General features: G+C 37.4%; 1 protein-coding gene and 1 long non-coding RNA gene across 8 annotated transcripts in view; both read right to left on the bottom strand.

Moving 5' to 3' along the window:
- Nucleotides 1-13,822: 13,822 nt before the first annotated feature.
- arhgef28a (Rho guanine nucleotide exchange factor (GEF) 28a) overlaps nucleotides 13,823-26,583 on the bottom strand; it is a 74,383-nt gene continuing 61,622 nt past the window's right edge. For all 6 annotated transcript variants that reach the window (XM_082168998.1, XM_082168997.1, XM_082169001.1 and 3 more), the window contains 2 exons: nucleotides 19,298-19,616; nucleotides 13,823-15,315 (listed from right to left, as the gene is read on the bottom strand). In XM_082168998.1, the coding sequence (XP_082025124.1) occupies nucleotides 15,158-15,315; nucleotides 19,298-19,616 (477 nt within the window). In that variant the 3' untranslated portion in view covers nucleotides 13,823-15,157. The remainder of the gene's footprint in view (nucleotides 15,316-19,297; nucleotides 19,617-26,583) is intronic.
- LOC309498355 lies at nucleotides 23,116-25,818 on the bottom strand. 2 transcript variants are annotated; one of them, XR_014205920.1, is made up of 6 exons: nucleotides 25,289-25,818; nucleotides 24,842-24,893; nucleotides 24,585-24,649; nucleotides 24,432-24,491; nucleotides 24,251-24,348; nucleotides 23,116-24,054 (listed from the first exon to the last, which is right to left on the bottom strand). It is a non-coding gene; the product is annotated as an uncharacterized lncRNA (long non-coding RNA). The 2 variants fall into 2 exon arrangements; XR_014205919.1 differs by having other exon boundaries at nucleotides 24,842-25,818.

Genomic DNA, 26,583 nt, shown 5'->3' with positions numbered 1-26,583 from the left:
AAAAAAAAGAAGAAGATATTTTTTAAAAGTTAAGGTGAGGCACTTGCTATGGAACTGCAAACACAAATTCATTCATTCATACTCTCTTTTTTTAGGTACAGATATTCATTCTTAATCATTCAAATACAAATCAGTAATTGAAAATCCAACATGTCAGTGACCAAACAGCAAATAACACAGTATTGATCAAAGCAACATTTCTCATTAGCATTTCATTTGAATTACAGACTCCTAACGAACACAGCATTGATACACATGGCTTAGCATTATGTAAAATCAACTCAGCATTCATCGTCAGCATTTCCTACTAGAATTTTAATGATCTGTAACACAAGACATGTTGCCAAAGGATTCGGCACCATGCTGGCAGAAAACTCCCTGGTAGCCAAGTGTGTGTAGGAAACCCTCAAGAACAAGGATACACAGCAGATAAAAGTGTGTAGAGTGAGTGTTTTCCAAAGTTCCCTCTTAAAGTGTTTTTGCTTCACAAGCAATGACTCATGCAATAAAGAAATGTTATTGAGCTTCCAACACATCTGAGCTCTTTCCACAGTAAAACACACGCACATACATGACAGATGGCAGGCACTTGACAAAGACTTCTGTTTTGTGACCACTTGCTTTAATTAATACTTGCACTAGACTCTGAGTTCAGAATCTGACGCTCAGCGTCACTGGATCAGACTAGATGAGCAGGCATGCTAACAAAGTTCATGCTGACATTTCAAATCTTTCCTTTTCTTTGTCTTCTGAAGGAGGTTGTTAATAATCTATTAACTATAGATATTAAATAATCTATTGTTAATTTCTGTCCTCCCTCATTCTGATCTTTAAACAGCTGTGATATTTCTATATTAAAAATTGCCCTCAGTGAGACCTGAAGACATGTTTCAGAATTAGCTGACGTGACACAGCGCCTGACGTGTCAAAGCCTACATGTGTATTTCTAATTAAAAATGACTTCTATCAAATTGATGACTGCATAAACAAGTCAGGCAAATAAAAATGTGGCTTTGTTGAGACTGAGTTAATAACTATAACTTGTATAATATAAAGCTTTCTTCTGACGCTCTCACATGACTGTAGGTAATGTGCTGTGCTGTAATGTGCTGTGATGCTTATCATGATAATTATTTTGTAACTTCAACTGGAACTGCATTTTATTTCTTCACTGATGAGCAAGCTGACATTAAAGTTTTATATTTATACATTCAAGGACAGGCTTTGGTTTATTTAAAGTTTGCTGTATAACGTTGACCAAATGCTGTATTTGGATCAGTGTGTTTATTTTCAGTTGCTGCTGCACCAGTTCCGTCTATCATTCCTCCAGTGTTTTGTGATGTGGCTGTTTATGATCATGCTGTGTGACTCCTCAGGGATGTTGAGAAGTAACTATCTCAGCAGTTTACCCAAATGTACAACTTCAGAATGCTAGTGGGGAAGCCTGAGGCTACTCTTCTCTCCCTGTGTTGCTGTAAAACATCATGCTGGCATGGTATACATGTAGCCTATTCAAAGCATCTCTTGATTTCTTGCTCTCTTTTACATTCTATAAATCTGCAAAATTTAAAACAATACACTTGGGGACCAAAGGTCTGAGTCCACTAAAATAAAGAAACTTATGACATAAAATGAGTAAGAAATATTTAAGCTATTTCTAGGTAATTTATTATCTACACTAAAAAGACAAGAATACTCACAGTGAGTCCTATCTCACAGGTAGGTCCTTCAAGGTCGCATGGAGAGGCGAGGTATCCAGGGCACATCAGCTGACCACAGGGGTTCCCCAGGGTTCAGTTCTTGGTCCCCTCCTCTTCTCCATCTACACCACATCACTGGGACACATCATACAGGCACACGGTTTTTCCTACCACTGCTATGCTGATGACACGCAGCTCTTCCTCTCATTTCAACCAGATGATCCCACAGTAGCTGCACGGGTCTCATGCTGTCTGGCGGACATCTCCACATGGATGAAGGAACATCACCTGCAGCTCAACCTGGCAAAGACTGAGCTTCTCGTCCTCCCTGCCAATCCGTCTCTACAGCACGACTTCACCATCCAGCTAGAATCATCATTAATCACCCCATCAAGGTCGGTCAGAAATCTTGGAGTAACGTTTGATGACCAGCTGACCTTCACAGACCACATTTCAAAGACAGCTCGATCTTGCAGGTTTGCACTGCACAACATCAGGAAGATCCGGCCTTTCCTAACTGAGCATGCAACACAACTTCTCGTCCAGGCCCTGGTCATCTCTAGGCTTGACTACTGCAATGCCCTTCTGGCTGGACTTCCAGCATGTGCAATCAAACCCCTACAGATGATCCAGAATGCTGCAGCTCGTCTTGTCTTCAACGAGCCCAAAAGGGCCCACGTCACTCCTTTGTTCATCTCACTGCACTGGCTACCTCTCGCTGCTCGCATCAAGTTCAAGGCATTGACGCTTGCTTACAGATCCATCACAGGCTCAGCTCCCTCCTACTTTCACTCACTCCTATGAGTCTACATCCCTACCAGACACCTACGATCCAGTCAACGAGCGACGTCTCGTGGTTCCATCGCAGAAAGCCACAAAATCACTTTCCAGAACATTCTCATTCACAGTTCCATGCTGGTGGAACGCTCTCCCCACCCTCATCCGGAATGCAGAATCCCTGACAACATTCAAAAGACAGCTAAAAACCCATCTCTTCCGTGAGCACTTAACCTGAACTTCGTATTTTGAGCACTTCTTGTGTTGTTGTTGTTTTTTGCCTCTTTATGATGACTCGCTTAAATTAGTCCTAATTTGTAAGTCGCTTTGGATAAAAGCGTCTGCTAAATGACTAAATGTAAATGTAATACGACATTAAAGTAGTGCAACTCCGCTTGAATTAGAAGCTGAGGCTTTGCGAAGGAAACCTGTTCCCCTCCAGCGCTTGAGAGCTCCCTCCTCACCACCATTTGAGAGTCCACTGTCACGATCCAGCACGGTTAACTAGGACCCAGTAAGCAAAACCCAGCCGAACTTTGATGTTTTGAAGTACATAAAACTGGTACCACCTTTTAGAGAAGCTGAGGTAGATTCTTTCTTCACCACCTTTGAATACTAAGCAGGCGGAGAAGGACATTTCTAGTGTTTAAGGGAAATGTCAGAAAAGGGTCGAAAAGCTGATGCAAAACGCTCCAGTAACAAGCATGTTTGTTTCTACTGTCTGGATCCCGGCCACCTGATCTTTGATTTTAAAGCGTGGAAACTGGAAAATGCTGCTGGAAAATCTAAAAGTGTGGCTTTTGCTCAGGCTGTCTCAATCCCGGGAAGCTGTTCCATGCCGGCTAAGAGTTCTGGGTATGAACCATTTCTCTTCAACGGATCTGTTTCCCTTAGTGCTGACTCTCTCAGTAAGTCTATTTCAATTCAGAGAGACACTGGTGCAGCACAATCGCTTATTGTAGCTGATGTTTGCCATTCTCACCCGAAACATTCTGCGGTACTGATGTGCTGGTCCACAGTATCGAACTAGGGTGTGTGTGTTGCAGGGTCTACTTGAAGACTGATCTGGTAAGTGGTGTACGAACTATGCTGCCAGTGGAAGGAGTAGCCTTATCTTGGGGAATCGGTTCTTTTTGAAAATGTAGTGGTTCTATTGATTAATTGTATGTATTGATGCATTTTGAATAAAATATATAAATGCATATTGAATAAAATGTTTAAATGCATTTTGAATAAATGTACTGATTCCTTTTGAAAAAGTAGCGATTCTTTTTTGAAAATGTAGCGATTCTGTTCGAAAAAGTAGCGATTCTTTTCGGGGAAAAATGTAAAAAAAAAAATTAAAAAAAAAGAAAATGTATAGTCATTTTTTCCCCTTTTTGTCTAAAGTACTGTTGCTTAGTTGCTTGTTCACTATTGAATGCTTAACCCCAAAGTACTGTTGCTTTACTGTGAGATGCCCCAGTCTACAACTCAACTTTGTTATTGTACAGTTACTTTGTTTGTTTGTTTTTGTTTTACCACTTAAGTCGTTATTCTCCTGATCGTTTGTTTTTCTTTATTATTTGGGGAACTGTAGGGAGGTGGGTTTCCATTTTATTTGGTGATCCCCTGTTTTCTCCTGGCTTGTGGCTAGAAAGGGAGTGAGTGTACATTTCTGTTGTTGATTTGTTCTTTTCTTTGAGAGGGTAGGGTCCATGTTACTCCCAAGTAGACTAAACTCTTGTTTGTTATTTTGGCTTTGCCCCCTCCTGAAGTCTTTGTTTCCCTCCTAAGTTGTACACTTCATTTACAAGAAACCTTGCTTTACTTTGTGAGCCTTTAATAAAACTGTTAAAAAGGACCTTGTTGTGGTGCTGTGACAGGGCCCAGGTTAATGATCTCCTTAATCCTGTTACGTTTATACAGCATTTTCAATAATATTTTTTCCTGTGCACCAAATCAGCGTGTTGGAATGATTTCTGCAGGATCATCATAGGAATAAATTACATTTTAAAATATATTCAAATAGATAAGAGCTCCTTTAAATTGTAATCATATTTTACAATATCACTGTTTTTACTGTTTTTTTGATCAAATAACTGGTGAGTTTAAGAGACTTGAATGTACACTCACCTAAAGGATTATTAGGAACACCATACTAATACTGTGTTTGACCCCCTTTCGCCTTCAGAACTGCCTTAATTCTACGTGGCATTGATTCAACAAGGTGCTGAAAGCATTCTTTAGAAATGTTGGCCCATTTTGATAGGATAGCATCTTGCAGTTGATGGAGATTTGTGGGATGCACATCCAGGGCACGAAGCTCCCGTTCCACCACATCCCAAACATGCTCTATTGGGTTGAGATCTGGTGACTGTGGGGGCCATTTTAGTACAGTGAACTCATTGCCACGTTCAAGAAACCAATTTGAAATGATTCAAGCTTTGTGACATGGTGCATTATCCTGCTGGAAGTAGCCATCAGAGGATGGGTACATGGTGGTCATAAAGGGATGGACATGGTCAGAAACAATGCTTAGGTAGGCCGTGGCATTTAAACGATGCCCAATTGGCACTAAGGGGCCTAAAGTGTGCCAAGAAAACATCCCCCACACCATTACACCACCACCACCAGCCTGCACAGTGGTAACAAGGCATGATGGATCCATGTTCTCATTCTGTTTACGCCAAATTCTGACTCTACCATCTGAATGTCTCAACAGAAATCGAGACTCATCAGACCAGGCAACATATTTCCAGTCTTCAACTGTCCAATTTTGGTGAGCTCGTGCAAATTGTAGCCTCTTTTTCCTATTTGTAGTGGAGATGAGTGGTACCCAGTGGGGTCTTCTGCTGTTGTAGCCCATCTGCCTCAAGGTTGTGCGTGTTGTGGCTTCACAAATGCTTTGCTGCATACCTCGGTTGTAATGAGTGGTTATTTCAGTCAAAGTTGCTCTTCAATCAGCTTGAATCAGTCGGCCCATTCTCCTCTGACCTCTAGAATCAACAAGGCATTTTTGCCCACAGGACTGCCGCATACTGGATGTTTTTCCCTTTTCACACCATTCTTTGTAAACCCTAGAAATGGTTGTGCGTGAAAATCCCAGTAACTGAGCAGATTGTGAAATACTCAGACCGGCCCGTCTGGCACCAACAACCATGCCACGCTCAAAATTGCTTTCCCCTTCTGACATTCAGTTTGGAGTTCAGGAGATTGTCTTGACCAGGACCACACCCCTAAATGCATTGAAGCAACTGCCATGTGATTGGTTGATTAGATAATTGCATTAATGAGAAATTGAACAGGTGTTCCTAATAATCCTTTAGGTGAGTGTATATGTACTCAGACTTGTGGAACTCAATATTGTACAGGTATACAAGGCAGGTAATTACATTTTCATACATTTATTGTTATGAAAAGACAAAAATGACATTGTTTGCAAAAGCACTTGGCTCTAATGTATATTTGAGTCGTGCTACTATGTTACTGGACCTTGGGATGTTGTAAAGAAATCAATGAGTTTACTATTCCGCATCGCTCACTCGCGCTCTCCTCACCTACCTATGTGTGTGGGAGAAAAGGATAGAAGAGAAAAAGACAGACAAAGACTGTATATGTGCCTTAGCAATACAAATGTACCAATGGCATTTACCATGCCAATTAATCATGCTGAACTTGAACATAAGAGAAAGAGAAATGGATGTATTATAACATAGGCCTATTGATCTGCCTAACTGATTTATGTTTCCTCATGGGTTGTTCATTAGTCGAGCCAAGGCCTGATGTGAATTAATGTGAATTATGTTACATGCCCTTCATGCATTGATTTGGTATTAATCTATTAGCCTTAGAACACAGATCATGCGTTACAAACCATTTGTGAGTACGTATGTGTGCTCATTTGTCTGGGGCATTTTAAAATCAAAATATATATGTGAAGACTGTTACCGTTTGCAAAACATTCAGAGAGATGTTTCAGCATGCAAATTATTTTGTATGCATGTAATCTTAGATCACAGTGCTTGTGTATGTGTTCAGTGTTTTACAGGGAGACTTAATTTACCACTTTCCATTAAGAAGCCTCCAGCCCTGCTGTGCTCAGCATGATCTTGAATCAAGCCTGGGCTGCATATCTGATCATGTTGAGTTTGTTATCTAAAGTACACATCCCTTGTAGAGGATTGTCTACTATTCTGCACCAGCCTTGACCAACAGTGGGCTAGAATTAAGAGTTCTGGAAGAGTGTTTCAGTTGGCATGAGCAGGAACATAACTTATCCAGCTTTAACAGATTCTTTACGCCTTCATAATCGCCAAAGGATTAACAAAGGCTCTGTATTTGTTTTTTTCACATATTTTGCTGAGCGAAGGCCTATTCACAAAATGTTGGCACAAAGATATGCATACGATTTTAAAAATGTAAAAGGCATCTCTGAAATCTTACACTGAAATCTTTGGTGGTTTAATTTTAATCTGTGTTTTTGAATGAATCGTTTGAATTTATGATTTAATGACTCACTCATAAAGACCGTCACTTGTCTCCACCTACTGGTGTAACAATGTAACCTGTAGAAAGACTAGCTGAATGGCTCAAATATTGAAAAGCCAGAGTGCTGCTGGAATATAAGTGATGTTGTTTATAAGCACTCTTGTAACGCTGCTCAGTCATTTGAGGTCCAGAATTCTTGTATAAAATGGAATAATCCCACTTTGAGTGAGTTTTCCAATGACAGTCCAAAGAGCATCTATCAATACACAAATAGCACTGAACATTTGATTACTGTCAAGATGTATCTGATTCTGTGCTAATGATTTAAACAGTCAGTTTTATGTAAAATGTATATAAAATTGTCTGCAACAATTATGTCATCATTAAGCATTCTCAACATGTAGAGAATTTATTGACATCCATCTGCAGTTCCTGGATTACACACTGCTGTGATGTGGTGTGTGGGTCTGCTCGGGAGCTGTAATGTTTTATTACAGCTGCAATCTTTGTGGATCACTGAGTTCATGAGATATTAAGCGTTTGCATGGAGGTCAAACACAGCGGGGCATTAATGACTGGCACTTCATTTAAAAGCTGCTAGTCACTGACTAATGGCAATAATGACAGAATGTTTGTATCCACAAATACATGTTCAAAAGTGCTGAGTTGGTTTACTGATGATGGACTTGTAGCAGTAGGAATAGTTTTTTAGTCTCACATAGTCAGATCTGTATAGTCTATAGTCTCAAATATACTTTATAATCAAACTTTCATAACAGTGGAATTTGAATTGCCTCATTTGCCAACATGATAACGGTGAATTACAGAGCTTGTGCAAACTCAAATGCTTTCTTGCTTTTCTGGTTAGAATTACAACCAATTACGATCTTTTGTAATATTATAAATGTCTTTGCTGTCACTTTTGATCAAATTGAATGCATCCTTGCTGAATAAAAGTATGAATTTAGCTTTTAAAAAACTTGACCCCAAACTGTTGCTGATAGAAAGGCAATAGTTACTCAAATAACTACTTACAACCGAGGCTTGCAGAAGTACATCTCTGAACGCACAACACGTCAAGCAGAAGCTAAACACAATTGGACAATAGAAGATGGAAAAACGTTGCCTGGTCTGATGAGTGTTGATTTCTGCTGCAACATTCAGATAGGGTCAGAATTTGGCTTAAACGACAGGAAAGCATGGATCCATCCTGTCTTGTTTCAGCGGTTCAGGCTGCTGCTGGTGGGAATATTTTCTTGGCACATTGTGGGCCCATTAGTACCAATTGAGTATTATTTTAAATGTCACAGCCTACCTGAGTATTGTTGCTGACCACGTCCATCCCTTTATGACCACAGTGTACCCATCTTATGATGGCTACTTCCAGCAGGATAACGCACCATGTCACAAAGCTCAAATCATCTTACTGGTTTCTTGAACATGAGTCATGACAATGAGTTCACTATATTCAAATGGCCTCCACAGTCACAAGATATCAATCCAATAGAGCATCTTTGGGATGTGGTGGAACAAGAGATTCGCATCACAGATGTGCAGCCGACAAATCTGCAGCAACTGCGTGAAGCTGTCATGTCAATATGAACAAAAATGAACAGGAATGTAATCAGAGCCTTGTTGAATCTATGCCATGAAGAATTAAGGCAGTTCTGATGGCAAAAGGGGGTCCAATCCGGTACTAGCAAGATGTACCTAATAAAGTGACTGGTGAGTCTATATCTGTGAAGACATAGATAGACAATCTTTGGGTGTTTACAGTTTACTCCTACTCTGATCTTGTTTGTATTCTAATAATGCTAGATCAATTCAGACATGCTTTGGGAATGTAAGTTTCACTTGTTAACATTCACTTGTTTTTTTGTTTTTGTTTTAATGGTGTGAAATAACATTTCAAGGCTGATCCACAATAACTCTAGTGCCATTCACTGCAGAGCAAGGACACAGTGGTAAAGTATGAAATGTGGTATCATTACTTCTCTGGATGTATTAGGATATCTTTATGAGGAAATAGGGCAGAGAGGGGTTCTGGTCCTAATGAAGACAGATGGAGGAGTGTGACTTCTAATAAGATGGGATGGGTCCTGATGACAGGCCAATCAGGACAGCTATTAGCTCCTGCCCTTGTGACTTCCTGAATAAAATAAGAACCTTTTATTATAAGACAAAGCACGAGTCGCATACAGATCCTTACGCGGCACTTGTTCACAATAGGCGTGATATAGGATGGGTGTCAACACGCAGACGCACACAAACATGCACAGTGGGGTAATTTCAGGGAACAAAGCCGCCTCCAGAAGCTCACCGCTGAGAGAGCAGGTGGGTCGACTGGGATGGTAATAACTGTAGTCAGCTGAACTGCAGAATGAACCTTCATCTTCTATCATGCAGACTTCATAATGCACACACACACAAACCCACACCACAGACATTATTAAACCATCCTTTCAACAAGGCTCTCTCTACACACACACATAAACACACTTACCCCTGACACAGACTCACTTTGTGAAGGACCCCCACCCACACAATCACACTCTCAAATCTGTACGACTTTATTGAGGTCACACTGCTTCTGTAGATTAACACACACACTATCACACAGAGCCATTATTACTCTGTGCTTTTATCTCTCTCAAGAACAGCTGAGTCGGAGTGGAGTGAGCCATTAGTAACACACACACAGTGACGACAGGTGTGCGTGTGTTTGTTATTGTCCATGGTGGTGACATGTTGAAAGGTTGAATATATGTGAGTGTATTCACCCACACTAACCGCAAAGGCCAAACGGTATCAATTACAGACACTGTGTGCATAACATCCATCCATCCATCCATCCATCCATCCATCCATCCATCCATCCATCCATCCATCCATCCATCCATCCATCCATCAATCATAGATACTTTTAAAAAAACTTTATTAGGGACAAAAAGGTTGGAATTATTTGGTGGAAATGTGCAACAGCTGTTTTACTTTAGAAACTGAAATTCACACAATAAATATAATTTTTTATCTAAATGTTATCATTTATATATTTTTTATGGATTTTTAAGATTAAAAGTATAACCATCTATACAAATAGGACATTTGAATGGTAAAAAATAAATAAATATGAAGGCATGAATTAATTAAATTAAATCAAGTGTGACAAAGACTATTCATTCATTTACTATTCATTCATTTACTTTTCAGAAATATGTATATTTAAAATTACACTATACTTGTACTCTATCTTTTGACCGAGCTTAATGATATATAAGCTCGATCGAATGATATATGCTTAATATTAAACTTTTATACACTAAAATGAGCCAATTTAGTCCCAAGTAGTATTGAAATAGTACACTTATGTATAGTACTAGTACATTGTTATAAGTAGGCTATACTTAAAAATATACTTGAACTTTACTCAAGTATTAACTTTAAGCATACTCATTTTTTGTAAGGGATTTCATATACACTGGCACATTGTAATCCTTTCCGAAGTCAAATAAACAAAGTCAAATAAACCAAATTATGGTTTTAAATTATAGTTATTGTTTCTGTGTCTGTTTTCCATTTGAGTGGTAAATGTTCTGTTAAACATTTTTGGAGAATCCCTTTGTTAAGCTGGCAGAGAAAGGCTGTAATTCAGAGAGACTTCAAAGTGCCGCACACACCCTTCAACACTAAAGACTCATTTAAAAGTTCTTAACTGACAGGTACACTGCCCCGTTTCTCTTTCTTTCTCTCTCTCTAATCTCTTTCTGACATTCCCCGGTATTTCTTTGACTGACATCCCCTCAGAATTATATTAATACATGAAATGTTTTTGAAGAGAATACATGCACCTCAATGTGTGTGTGTGTGTGTGTGTGTGTATTTGTGCTGACAGCTTCAGAATAGGGCTTCTCTTTGACTGAATATTTGTGGACTGTCACTGTTACAGTTTTGACTGATACAGGCCTTCAAATTGATACAGTGAATAAGTGTCTTGTTGACTCAGAGGCTTTAGGGATTGGAGGATTTAACGCAAGTGACACTTTAAGATACATACTTCAGCATGCCGTGCAGATGAAGATCTGCGTGTGTGCATAAGTGCTCCGCTGACCCATGTTAAAACCCACTCCCTAAGCACCTTTCACAGCTTTACTTTATTACTGTATATAACACCACTCACACGCCACTACAAAGACCCGATGACGGGTTTTGACACCCACAGCAGAATTACAGGGACACTTCATGGTTCACATGGGACAAAAGGCTTCAAAATGTTGCTCTATCAGCCACACGCAGACTAAAGTTACAGGCCTTCAATCAAACCGAATCCTCTAATTACTGGAGCTCATGAGGTCATAACATACGTGCTTGTGTGTGTGTGTTCGTGACGACTTAAAGAAGGACAAATTGGGAAGTACTTGTCTTATTCTGTCAAGTGATGAAAGACAGCATTGGCACTCCCAGAGGAAGAGGGAATGGAGAAATGAAGAGATTAGAAAGAAATGAAAGAGTCCGCGAGCACTAAACACTTGATTGTGCGTGATGGCTGCGGGCCTCTGCCCATCATCAAAGCTCAGTAATGTGCGTATGTAATTACTGTGTGTTTAGTAAACAGGGATGCGGCTTTCCTTTGTAGCTGAAGGGAGCTTTGTGTGCAGATGTGTGTCAGTGTGTGATTTACTGATACCCACGCAGGATACCAAGTTACATGACAAAAATAAAATGATATGTACTGTATATCTATTTCTCCAAACCCTTTCTCAACCCCACACAAATATTTGGGAGGAAAACGCATCGGAAAAGGACACCCACAAAGTATAACTCTTTTTTTTTTTTTTTTTTTTTGGACAACAATTTAACAATATCACACACACAATATTGTTTAACTGCACAATGGTATTCACAGCCGTATTGACATTACTCATATTGGTTACTCATATAAGTTCATATTGAGTAATTTACATTATTTTAAACATTAATATTGAACAGGTGCTCGTTATTAACGAGACGAATTCACGTTGGATACATAACATGCTTTCCTGTTGCTCAAACAGTAGAGCATTGACACTTGCAACGTCAAAGTCATGGGTTCAATCCCCAGGGAAAGCAATAACTGATAAGAATGTAAACGTGTACCTTGAAATGCAATGCAAGTTGCTTTGGATAAAGGCATCTGTCAAATATGTAAATGTAACATGAAAGTAGTGTATATATATATATATATATATATATATATATATATATATATATTATATTGTGAACAATAAAACTAAACAACTACATCTAAATTTAAAATGATAAAAAATATTATTTTCTATCATTTATAAATGGTTTCAAAGATAAATGTTTTATCACATAAAGCAAACAGTGAAAATTGACTGATTAATTTTACAGAGTTCTCTACTGACTTTCTGCTCACCGATCTATAGCCTATATGCATTATAGATATTAACTTTATTATGGGTCAGTGTTTTCACTATGTTTTAAATTGACCCGTCTCTTCCAATGTCACAATTTGGCAACTTTTAAATACGATTTTGCTTGTTCGCTAATAAAGATATTTCTGAATCCACTTGAAGGGCACATAATAAACAGACAAGCAGAATGATACACACAATGAAAAGTTGCATTGCTCTTAAATATAAGCAGTTGGAACACCACAATCAAATTAAAGGGGTATTTAAAAATGCAAGAAGCAGAGCAGTGAAATCAAAAACTCAAAAAACAGAAAGGTTCTTGAGGTGCATTTAAGCTCTAAGGCGTTACAACGCAGCACCCATGAGCAAGACACTAAAAGATGAGAAAAATTGTCAAAAATTTCTGTCTAGCACGTTGACAAATTAAAAAAATTAAAAATAAACGTAAAATGTATTTATAACGGTTTGGTTCCATTTCTTGGCCTCCAAAATCAAAGACCGCCTGGTAGCCATTTTTTATATTCATTATGTTTATGTCCTCTCGTGTCTCTAGATTAACACACCCGTCAGAGTAATATGTAGAGTAGTATGCACAGGAAAGGGGCCATAGGTGGGATGCTAGTTAATGGCCGTTATTTATTTGCTGGGATGACAGGTTTACAGTGGAACTGCTCCTAAAGTCATTACGGTGCCATGGGGAGGCGTTTTGTACGGTTGGCTACTGTCCCCACCCACAGACGCATTACTCAGCAGCACTATATATTGACTTTGTTAGTGTGTGCAAATAACATTTAGAGGTCCCTAAATAATAGGGGGAGGGCGATAACCAGAAAAAAAAAGAGGTTTTGTTATAGTCACCATAAATATATAAAACATAAGAGATTATGAAAATATATGACATTATGATTATCAATTTTAACCACAGTAATTGAATGTAGCCGTATCTGCAGTGAGGCCTTTTCCTTATTTTGGTCAGACCTACAGTTCTTTAAAATTCTAGAAGTTCTAACCTAAAGGCAAACTTTTGGACTCCAACTAAAATCCAACACATTTGCATGAAATGTTTCTGCCCAGCAGCATGTGTTTTGTCTTGTACTGATAAATATTTCACAGTCTACTGAAAAACTGTTCATTGGATTATTAATCAGTTGGTTCTAGAGTTATGGTTTAGGGTCGCTCATTTTATTCACGTTACTTGTTCAGCTAAATGCATTTGCTGCAGCAATGAAAAGAGGAATTAACAAATAATTTTGACATTTGCAATTACAGTCTTGATAAATTATGTTTTAAAGAACTCCCTACTGCAATTCTGTACCTTAATGCATTCTTACTTAAAAGGGAAACTTGACTATAATGAGAAGTTACAATTGAATTATGTATGTATTTTTAAGTCAACATGAAATCAAAGTTGACATATTTAGACCTGCATTCAAAAATGCATAGATGGCACATGTACCGACAAAGAATTTAAAATATCTATTTGGAACTGGTATCTAGCAGTTGAGTACATAAACACATCATTGTAAATATTAGATTTCAGGATGCTAAAAAAAAAAATAGATGAAGATTATTTAAAACAAGAAAAAAAAATACACAAGCTGATGTATGAACATTTACTACACCCATCTACATACAACAATTATACAAAACATGCTCTATGTACATACAATTATTCCTTAAAAATATCAACAATAAATAGGGTCTATGCATTAGAAGAAACAAAACACAAATGATAGCAAGTGTTCTCATGCGCAGCAAAGCACCTGCTTTTAAATCAGTGATAAGCCTTTGAAAAAAGCAAATACACACTGAATTCTTGTCAGTTTAGAACCCCTAGTACTGGTCTGTAGTCTTTTTTTTTTATATATAATAATCATGGCTCGAATTTGAATAGGGATTTTTTTTGTGTGATTGAAATTACAGCAGGCCTGAATTTATGCTATTTACAAAAATATAGCCTATGTATGAACAAAAAGTGATGAAAATGTTGATCCACATAAAACAAACAATGAATAATGTAACTGACAACATGCAAAATGCATGAACAAAGCCTTCAGGCTGATATGACAATATACTGTCCTAAAGTATCAAGAGATAAAGGTGAATGCCAGTGTGTAATCTGAATGCTGATGAGACTTTTCAGATGTTCACTGCATATGTGATATTATAGGCAATGTCTCGTGAGCATCAAATAACTGAAATGTTTCAGAAGAGGACACATTTTACACATTCCCCTCCATCCATACATGTGAAACCAATTTCCTAAAGTGAGAGATTGAATTTGAAAGAGGAGATAATGTGATTCCTTATGCTAACACACACACACACACACACACACACACACACACACACAAGCCTGACTCATATAATAGGCAGAGAATGCTTTTATAAACCAAGTCATCGTCCATCTACTGAACGAAAGGGTCAGTATTTTTGTGTCCTGATGTAAGCTGACATGAACAGTTGGAGAAAACTACACTGTGCAGCAATGTGGGAGAGGACTTTAGTATGTGTGAGTAAACATGTGCAGAAACTGCCTAACCTGATTCAGTCATTGCAGGCTCCAGGCTATAAAGCAAAACACAGCCACTCGACAAGTCCCATCTCACACGGACCAAAGTAAGTTCTATGAAGTCTGGAGAATGTCACAGAAGGCCAAAAGTGTGCTAAGACGAAAGAAAGACTAAAAATACCCACACAAATAAAGAGTGGGATCATATCCTGATCCAAATCTCAAATTGCAAATCCAAGTCCAAATGTTCTGTTTCAAAACCAACTAAAGCTTGTTTGTTCATTTCAGAGATACACAATGTTCTCCTCTCCATCAGTATCTCTGCTCTCTGTCTCCATGGTAACAAAGGGCTGGTTGACAAGCAGGACGTCGGCTTGAGGAAGCCCCACCCCTGTTCCTTCGGCTGACCAAGATTCTTGGAGATGGCTGAGCTGACCCACATCTGTGAAGACAAATCGGATGTTATTAGTCATTACGTCATCAATAGTCACCTGAAGCAAACTAAATCATACCCGTCAAGCAATTGTCAGTGACCTATCTTATAAAATAGCGTTTTTGTTCAGTGTAAACTCAAAAAAATATACCAATCCAAAATTAACGTTTAAGAGCAAACATGTTGAAGATTAGACGACGGGTTGTTGATTTATTAAATGAGCAAAAGTAAAAGATGACCATTTGATGAGGGTTGTCCCTATTCTCTTAATGAGTAATGGGTGTGTTTTGGGCGTAACATGCAATAAACCAATCAGAGTCTCATCTCCCATTCCCTTTAAAAACCAGTTGCGCTCGCGCCATGGCGGATTGCTATTTATGTGGTGGAATTTGCAAGTAGAAAAATGTAACGCTTCTCTAGCGAAGAAATGGATCTGCTCGTGCGCAAAGTTAAAAATGGCCTCTTGTTTCCTTCCCTGCTTTTTTTCTGGCTAAGGTTGCATAGCTTGCCTTCACGTGGCTTTGCTTAGAGTCTATAATAATGAGCTGATGAGTTGAATCAGGTGTGTTTGATAAAGGGGACATGCAAAATGTGAAGTTTTGGGGGTACTCCAGGAACATGGTTGGGAACCACTGCTATATTGCAAGTCTTCTACTAGCTTCGTGTGAGGAACAGATTGAAATTTAAGACCGTATTCATTGATGGTCTTCCTATGTGTAAGGAACAGACCAAATTTTTAGGCCATCTATTTTCATTGTACTGTATGGAGCACATAAGCTTCTTTTGTGTTTCACCAAAGAAATAATAAGGGGTAGGAAGTTTAAAATTTTTGAGCAAACTATTACCTTCATATTCATGTTGCTGCATTCAAAAAATCGAACCCACACAAGGGGTACAGCTCAAGTGCCATCACATGTCATTTACATTCATGTGATGTTGTGAATGAAACTGATGAATCCTTCTAACATTTAATTACCTGCTTCTCAACAGGGACTATGAACCAGTCAAACAGTGACTATTGTAAGGCTGTGGTCTTGACCTCTGAATAAACAGTTAAACAAAGCAGTGTTATAGTCATGTTGATTTAACAGGCACTTCAAATCAAGGCTTTCATATATAGAGAGATAATGGATAATGTGAAGGACAGGTAACAAATGTTCAATTCTGAAGGTACACTATAAGGACATTTCTTTTTTAGTTTAAGCCTGTGCATGCATCATCAACATAATCTTTTGTGACCCTAGATATTTATGATGTAATTCACTTGAGGTGTCATATCAACAGGGGCAAACTGCATTTCCAATTGCTTCAGATCTTTAGTGGATTCTCTTTTTTTGTCTTTGTTTGGTTGCCCCAACAAAACCTCCAGATATAGTGTCCAGTACAGGTATTTTTAATGTTTGAAAGCATCTTATGTGAAATATTATTACAATTTAAAATAATTTTTATATATTTTAAGATATAATTTTTGCTTGTCACAGCAAAGCTGAATTTTCAGCATCATTACTCCAGTCTTCAGTCACATGATCCTTCATAAATCATTCTCATTTGATGCTGAATAAACATTTCTTATTATTATCAATGTTGAAAATGGTTGTGCTGCTTAATACGTTGATATGTTTTTTTTCAGGATTTTTTTGATGAATAGAAAGTTCAAAAGGACAGCACTGAAAAAGAAACCTTTTGTAACATTAAATGTATTTTGTCACTTTGGAACTATTTAATGTATCCTTGCTGAATTCAGTAAGATATTTAGTGTGTGTATATATATATATATATATATATATATATATATATATATATATATATATATATATATATATATATATATATATTGTATAGCTTGTAAAATCTGCATTTTGTCTGAATAAATGCCCATCAATGCAGAAAGATGCTACTACCAGCACAGACCAACTGAGCCATGTCAACCAGCCAAACTGACCTGAGTGCAACACTCATCAGATTGTGTCAAGACTGACAAACGCTGCATCCGAAATCAAATACTTTCCTATAATATAGATTGCGGAAAAACAGTAAGCCAATAGAATACAAAGTATTCGAAAAACAGTAGGTGAAAAGTCCCTGGATGACCTACTACTTCCACCGCGATTCTGAACTGCGCATTTGCTGGACACTTTACTATCCCATGAGGCCACGGGAGAGGATCTGTGAATATTAGTGAAGCGACGCAACAGTTTTTAATGAATTTCATTCATACTACCCATATTCATACTATATTGGACATTCTGTTTTAATGGTCATGAAATAATATCAAATTCAAATGTAGTACCTGCTTACGCTTATGCAATTACGCACACACTGATAGAGTTTTCTTGTAGAAAGCAGGGGATTCTGGGTAAACAAATGTGGTAAATATACATTATGGATATTTATGTTGTAAAAAACTCTATAGATGATAAAGCTAGGAAGTGGGACCCTAATCTAGCTAAACATTCACCCTTGTGCACATTCAGTCAATAATGAGAGAGGGTTAATGAGGCAATCAATATACACAGGATACAACATTTAAAGCAAGTAAATACGATGTGTTATTTACTGTAGTATACAAGTGTTAAAATGTTCAACAAGTACCTTTAGACATTACAGAGATGAAGTGTATGTGTTTGTGTGTGTGAGAGGGACGATTCGTAATGTTAAACAGACAACTCGAACAGCTCATGAGTAAATATCAGATGAATAAGTTTCTGTCCCTCTCCCCTCCTCGCTCTTGTGAGATGACAGGTCACTCGGTAAAGATTTTTTAGATCAATGTTCCAATCAGTCTCCCGTAGCTGGCGGCCCTTGATTCACACGCCACTGTCATCCCGACAGTAAATAGACAGAGGTGCAATTGATCGCTGAGACAGATGTGTATCTGTGCGTGTTTGTACCTGGGTGTGATAGAGTGAGGATGAATCTTTGTTATTAAACACAGATTAACACAGCAGCGAAGGTCGATTCGCTTTCTTTGTGGTAACACAAGCTTTAATAATGATTCGCAAGTAGATGTGATGAAATCAGTTCTTTCTTTTGAATCTGCGCCCTGACAAACGTAAAAAAAAAATGTAATGGCAGAAAATCAAGCCAAACTTGTTTTTATTGTTGTTGTTTTTTTCATGTTGTCAACTAGCAGAATGGGCAGGTATATAATGGTAGAAACATGTCAATCATTAGATATTCTGCAGTACCATTTATATTGCAGCATATCCGTGACACGGTTTTAAATCAGAAAACTAGCACATACTCTAAAGTGAGTGGCAGATGGGTGTTACCTGGGTGGACAGTTTGACGTGTCACACCAAATGTCTGGTGCAGGTTGTAACTGTAGGTTATTTACGGTTGCCAAGTAATGTTGCAACAGGTATTTTATAATGGCTTTAAATGTGATTCATCCAATTATTAATAATGCATCCCTGTTTTAAGTATTGTTTTTAACTCAAATGTTACATAATGTGAAGCTTTTTTACATTGAGCCAGATTTGATCAGTTTTGGGTCATTAAGATTTTTTTTGTTTTGTTTTTTTAAAAGAAACTTACTTTTATTCAGAAAATGTATTAAATTTAATGAAACCAGTAAATACATTAATAATGCTACACAAGATTTATATTTCAAATAAATGCTAAGCATCATAACTGTATATATAACTCAATATTGATAATAAGAAATGTTTCTAATGATTTCTGAAGGATCATGTGACACTGAAGACTGGAGTAATGATGCTGAAAATCCAACTTTGCCATCACAGGAATAAATTACATTTTAAAATAATATTAAAGCAGAAAACAGTTATATCAAATTGCACTAATATTTCATAATATTACTATTTTTACTTTTTAATACCAAGAAATGCAGATATTTTTATACGGAGCTGTAGAATGTTCAGCAAAAATAACTTACAAAATACTCATACTGTGACATAAGACTTGACATACTGCCCACCCATTACTGTCAACACAACTAAGTAACAAGTGATTGCAGTAAAAACATTACCATTATTTGGGCTCTCTGTTAGACTTCTCAGAGGGGTCGAGTACATTGTTCCTCCGGTCCAACTCTCATGCCCTGCAGGAGCATCGGACACTCCAGCAGAGCTCTGTCTGTGGTTGGATCGTGCCAGGAGCGAATTGAGACTGTTCTGAGCACTGGGAGAATCGGAGAATCCTATAGATCCTGAGTGCAGGTGGACAGTCTGATGATGATGGTGTGGATGATGTTGAAGGTGGATGTGCCGGTTGTTTAGAGAGGGAGACATAAATGCTGCCTCGTTCACAAAAATGGATCCATGCTCGTCCTGATGGTGACCAGCGTCCTGCACGACAAAGATGAACATCTCTCACATGTCACTATATCATCTACACAATACAACTCTACAAACAATGCAATTAATAGTATATACTCCTGCACCTCACTTTCTGTGAAATTTCGCAGGATCGGATCACATGTTAATAACACACAACTTCACACCTCTTCACAACTTCACAAGTCATGATGACATAGAACATATAGAAGTAGTAAGCATACTTAAGCTGTTTAATTCTATGAGTGAGATTGTGGAAAACAATATAAGAGAAATAATTAAAAAGAGAAAAAAATCTGAACTTCACAGAATATGGTGTATTTAAAAAAAAAATGTTTTTAATTAAATTATAGTGTAAACAGGTAACATTAGAGAAAAAAAAAACATTTAGAGGTTAGCCATGATATTAAATTTAGTTTTAATTTCCAGCTTACCTTTATTAGCATAAATTATATAAATTTGTATTACATCCACATTACATCATCAGTCATCCAAAGGCCTTTTCTTATTTTCCATAGTTTTCTTTTGTGTACTTCATTTGATAACATTTATAAATGCCTGCTTTACTTCAGAAAACTGACAACAGAGCCTGCAGTATGATGATGTTTTTGCCATCAGACATCATATCCACCTCTTCACCTCTCTTCCTGAGCTTTTCCTCATTCATTCAGTTGGTTAAATATGTGTATTGCATATGTATTTAAGGCCAGGCTGAATCATTGACCCACAAGCTCAAATTCACTGTTTTATGCTAATCGGCCCCCACAAATAATACCACAAATAACTTGGACCTGAAGTGGATCTATTGTGTGTAGTTCATGTGTGTAGGAGAGTCTCACAGAAATATATTCCCCAAAAGGTCAAAGCTAAGATGGTGGAAGATACACACTCAACAAGCTATTTAAGTCAAGATTTCATTCTGAGGAGGAATCCACGTAACAGCAATAACAGGCTGTGAAGGATGTTACCTCTCATATTCTGGCTGTACTCATAAGACTTCAAAAAGCTGGAGTTTTTTTCTTTTCTTTTACAACTGGACTTCAAAAAGCATATTTATCTGGTAATGTGAAGTTTGATTGCAAATTGAAGCATCATTAGACTATACAAATGGTTTCTCACAAGCGACATAGATAATGTTCAAAAGTTTGGGGTAAGATTTTTTGGTTTCACTTTATTTTGATGGTCCCTTTAACACATTCTCTTGACAATAAGTAAGGTTGCCCCTACATGTCTACTAACTCTCATTAGAGTGTTAGTGGAGTATTAGTAGACTGGTAGGTTTATGGTTAGAATAAGCGGACATGTAGTTGCAAAGTTACTTATAGTCAATAGAATGTCTGTTGGAGGAGCATCACAATAAAGAGTTAGCAGCAGACAGTCGACTAATACTCTAATGAGAGTTAGTTGACATGCAGTTGTAAAGTAACTTAAAGTCAACAGAATGTTCAAAAGGGACCATAAAGTGTTACCGATTATGGCGAGCAGGACGAGGCCGAGGGCCGTGAGAGAACAGCGCTCATCATTGATGTTGAGCGACACCTGTGTGATGCACCGGTCTCGTATCTCTCATGGAGGAGCAGAAGCATAAAACAAGGAGCGACGAGAGAGGACAGGCCTGGACTATTTTTGTTTTGTTTCTGTTTGATTATATGTGGCAGCAGTCGTCCATGAGGGGCTGCTGCCTTTACTTTACTTTCGTTTTGTATTTATTTATTTATTAAAAGTCTTTAAATGTTCGCCGGTTCCCGTCTCCTCCTTCCAACAACAACGAATGGTGGTACACCGTTTTTTTTATTTATAGGTTTTTGATAAAAGTGTGTTATTTGATCAAAAATACAGTAAAAACAGAAAGATTGTAAAATAATGTTTTCATAAAAAAACAAAAAAAACATTTGTCTATTTTATTATATTTTAGCATGTAATTTATTCCTGTGATGGCAAAGCTGAATTTTTTGCATCATTACTCCAGTCTTCAGTGTCACATTATCCTTCAGAAATCATTCTAATATACTGATTTGGTTCAAAATGGTTGTGCTGCTTAATATTTTCGTGGGAACCTTGTTGTTTTTTCAGGATTCTGTGATGAATGAAAAGTTCAAAAGTATTTATTTGAAATCTAAATATTTTGTAACATTATAAATGTCTTTAATTCAGTAAGGATGCAGTAAAATTATCAAAAGTGACAGTAAAGTATTAATTCCTTTAAGAAAAATCTTACTGACCCCAAACTGTAAAAAAAAAAAAAAAAAAAAAAAAAAAAAAAAAACACCTCCTTCATATCAGCCTCTACCTCTGCATTTAGGAATTTGATTATGAAAAAAAATATATAAAAAAATAATTCTAACAAGAATTAATCAATGGGCGTCTTACAGTAAATACAACTGATAAAACAAAGTAAGTAAAACTAGGAAACTGCATAATTTAGAATGTATTCAGTATAAGTGAGTCAAACACTGTGTCAGTGATGAATAAACCAAATATATTGTTGTGTAGACTTCATCAGACTTTATCAGTTGTGCAACAATATTATGGCCAAGCAGCATTTTGTAGTACGACATTGCTATTTGTTGAAAAAGTAACTTATTACTGTAAAAACTACAGTGTTTTGAAAACAGCTGAACTACTATCACATACAGAACAATGTAGTCAAGTATTTTTATTTACTCCCCAACACTGTGTGTCTGTATGTAGTGAAGACTCTACAGAGAAGTAAGCCATCAGATGGACACCATTGTCCTACATCTCGCCCTTGCACTTTCTGATCATTTTTAAACAGTCCTTTACAAACCACACACCCAAATGAAACATCACTTCCCTGACCTGCAGAATGAAGTACAAAGAGTTGTTTTTAATCATTTTGCCTTGGTAGGGGCTTTTCAATTATAATGAATCATTAGCTTGTTTATTAGCGCACAGTCAAGAGGTTGAAGCTTAGACCACCTCACACAGACTAAGACTGATGAGCCATGAATTACTCTCATTTTCGCAGGTAATGAATCAGAGGCTTAGCTGTGTGTGAGAAACAGGCGCTTGACCACAACTGAATCCTCCCTGTGTACAAGAGGTCGAGGAATGAAATGTTTTCCTCCTCAGTGGACTGTCACACCTGATTTGACTCTGCCTGAAAAGGCAACATTGGCTTTAGACCTTATAAAATTCGTTGTGTTTGTGTTTTTGCCGTAGTCTTATTTATTTGTCAAGGCGTGTTTGGGAGGTCTGGTCAGTTGGTTTAATCCAATCATCCAAAATACTGTTCATCTCAAAAACAGAAAGAGAAAGAGAGAGAAAAACACCACACATAAGGGGCTTTCGCAAAAGTTCTAGGAACTAGCCATCAGTGCGGTCCCCTGAGAACTAAATGTTCCCAATTGCACTGCCACACTGTTAGACTTTTCAAGGGTTTTTTACAGTAACTTACTGGCAACACTGTTGCCAGTAAGTTACTGTAATTAAGAGTTACAGTACCAAACCGTATTTCAGTTTTGTGTAATACAGTGCATTACTGTAAAAACTAAGCTAATCAGTACAGTGCATTACTGTAAAAACTAAGCTAATCAGTACACTACTGTAATTATTTTTATTTGTACTAAAAATAAATTAGATTTGATAATTTTGATATATGATTAATTTTATTTTTATCCTACATAAGTACTACTTTCATACAAACCAATTAGACAAAGTTATCACAAAATACCATTTTTTTATTTAAAACATTTCATTTATATCACAAAATAAACATGCCAATGCTGGAAATGATGTGTGAAATTTTTACACATTAATGGGTGAGTTTAGAGACAACATTTTTTTGTGTTAATTTTAACTCATTCATTGTGTTAATGATTTTAACAAAGTAAATATGTCAGAGAGGTTAGCATAAAGATGTGTAAACATGTTAAATTAACACATTATGTGCTGTCCTTCACTGCAAACATTTTTGAAAACATACATAAAACCATAAACAAAACATTAGCATTTGACTAAATGAATGTAGAGTCATTGGTTGTTTAGCTTATACAAGTATTATAATGAAATATCAACCATTACATTCATAAAACTGCAGAATATAAATACATTTTTAAGCATTCAAAAAGGAAATGTCCAAAACAGGACAAAACACAGTTCTTTTCACAATACAAGACACATAACCCCACCTTAAAAATAATTTCACTTATTTCCAAAAATGTGTTGGATTCATGTACACTGGTGGCCAAAAGAAGTATTTAAGTGTCGTAATGTTTTTGAAAGAAGTCATCGGAGTAAAAGTCATCATCAAAATAATCTTTAAAAAGCCAACACAATGTTTTTGTCCACCTTCGCGAATAAATGAACTTCTCCAAAGATTGGTTCCTGTTCAGAACTTGATTGACAACATCAGAGTCTTCCCTGGTCTGCATGCGTGCCCACAAACACAAATGTACTCAGTCCTTCAGAGGAGATCCCGGTTCCAAAACTATATGAGAGAGAGAGAGAGAGAGAGAGAGAGAGAGAGAATATTAGTGTCACATTATTTTTAACCTCCTTTTTTGTTAATTTTTACTATTATTTTCTCAAAAACTTAAGAATATATATTTGTAAACAGCTTTTGTCAATAAATAGCATACAAAAGAACTAAATTAAATTATGCCAGATTCAATTTGAATACTTACAAATCCTAAATTCTGTCCAAAAATGCTGAGATCCATAGAAAGAACGACTGAAATAGATGATTTTAGCCCATTTCAGCTTGTCTGCAGTGAAGGAGTACCTGTTTGAGACAAATACACAGTAAGATACATGCAAGAAATCATTGTGTGATGATCGTTCTCCTTCCTAAAGTAGTTAACCCACCTGTGCGCTGATATTAGGACCTTCCTGGTCAGGTGGAACTGCAATGGTAGAGTCTTCTGGCTAATAAAATATAAAAATAATTAAAAAAATAAGTTGTTTAGAATGCTAGATTTGGTCTGAATGAATTAGTGAGAGTTTTACTGCAGTGCTTACCTGGATACATTTAATCTGGTGAGACTGAACAAAGACAATGGTCCATCTTCTGATTGGTTCATTTGCTGTGTAATAAAGTTAGACATAATGCAAAGGTCACTTATTTGATATAAAGTTAGCCAATTTTATAGAGATTTTATAAGATATTGTAAGCTACCTAGTCTGCACCAGTGGCTCAAAAGCAATTTTCACATAGCGTACGTACGCTAATCATTTCAGCAAACTTATATCAAAATATATAAAATGGGCTGGCCTACCTCTGGAATCTTGCTAAGTCACTGGCGCGAATTGGCGCTTTGTTGCAGTTGCCTTTAAACACAAAAATGGAAGTAAATATTAAATTCCATTAAAAAAAAAAAAAAAAAAAACTATAATATGGTATAGTTTGCAAACTAATGCTAAAACTATAAAGGTTCTCATCAGTAGGCCAACATTAGGCTATAAACAGAATTTCACATTAGTTTATTCACATTTATTGTTAATGTAAACGCGTTGCTCGTTGGCATATTTTAACTCGACAATTCAATAATCTAACAAAGTGTGTAAAATGAAACGTTAGCTCAGTTTACCATGGTAAAGTTCGTTACCGCCATGTTGACGACGAGTAGGCTAACTTTAACGTTAACATACGTTAAACTGGGCACAATCCTGTCAACAGCCAGTCTATGGTCAACATACACAGAATGTTTTTTTGTTTTTTTTACCTTGCTTGCTGATCTCTCTCTCGGTGAAGTGAATTCCGTCTCTTCCCCTGGCCAGACACGAACGTCGCGATCCAACAAAAGACAGACCCCATTACCTACACTGGATGTCTGTCTGACGCGACACGACAAATCCCAGACAGTGTAGTGATGCGCCGCGGCCGTTATATTTCAGACGTAGTCCGATACGAGTCCAAGCGCTCGCGCTAGTTCTTACAAGGGATAAACAGGTTTGCATTTAAAGGTCCGGTCGCTTCAATGTGTCCAATATAGACAGCCTCTGGCTATTACAGCGTTGTAGACACGCGGTGTAAGGCAAAAATTAGGAAATAAAAAGCACGGTGGAATGGTGCCAGCCAGAGAGGCAGTTACGTCAAATACAGTAGTATACAGCAAATTTAAAAAATACAGTAAGTCTCTGTATGTGGTGTTAGACGTCACAGAAAATTCCCATGATGCAATTGGAATCACAGTTATTTACTGTAAAGAGAAATAGCAGTATAATACTGGGGGATTTAAAGTAAATAACTGTAGAAATTACAGAAAAGTCTAACAGTGCAGTAGGAACTCTGAAGTGGCAAAAGTCAGACGACAGCGACGTTGTTTAGGCGCAGCATTCAACAAGGTCAGTAACTCCGTAGCGTAAAGGTTAAGTGCCTGGATTTTGCCATTGGTCCATCTATCACTGTTTTCCATGTTCGTGGAGTGAGTACATGCAAACTGTGTGTTTACACGGCTTGTTTCGTATGGCATGCATTCGGCCAATTAATATAGACTTTCCTCATTGGTAGTTCCTATTGTGCTGGGTTAGACCCTCCTCTGAAGTAGGAGCTAATTTAGTCATCCCAAAAGGCATTCCTAAAACTAAAATTGTTCCCAGTTCCTGCGGTGCGAACATGCCAAAAAGCAGGTAGTTACACCAATAGTTACACAAACTACCAAAATGCTTCTTCGGTGTGAAAGCCACATTTGGTGCGATTTTTGCAGTCGTATGAGCTCGCAGGCGATTTTTTTTCTCTCTGGAAAAATCATGTGGAAATTGTTGATGCTCGTATAGTCACGGCTCGCATTGTGTGAGAGGAATTACGAGCCGAGCCGGGCACACTATGAGCACCTCCCAACCTACCGATAATTTTCAAACACGTTTTAAAAAGTTCAGGGAGTCTGCCTGATTTTGACCAGTGTATAGGGTGTCCCCTATTGCCAAATCATGCACAACCATATCATATAGGCTAGGTCTATGAATATTATTATAACCCAGTGGCTGCAACCCTACAGCATGTACATACACTGACACA

The sequence above is a fragment of the Leuciscus leuciscus genome, assembly GCF_965113295.1.
Source record: "Leuciscus leuciscus genome assembly, chromosome: 5".
Classification (NCBI taxonomy): domain Eukaryota; kingdom Metazoa; phylum Chordata; class Actinopteri; order Cypriniformes; family Leuciscidae; genus Leuciscus; species Leuciscus leuciscus.
Note: the sequence above shows the minus strand (reverse complement) of the source record. Positions and strands in the feature narration are given on the sequence as shown.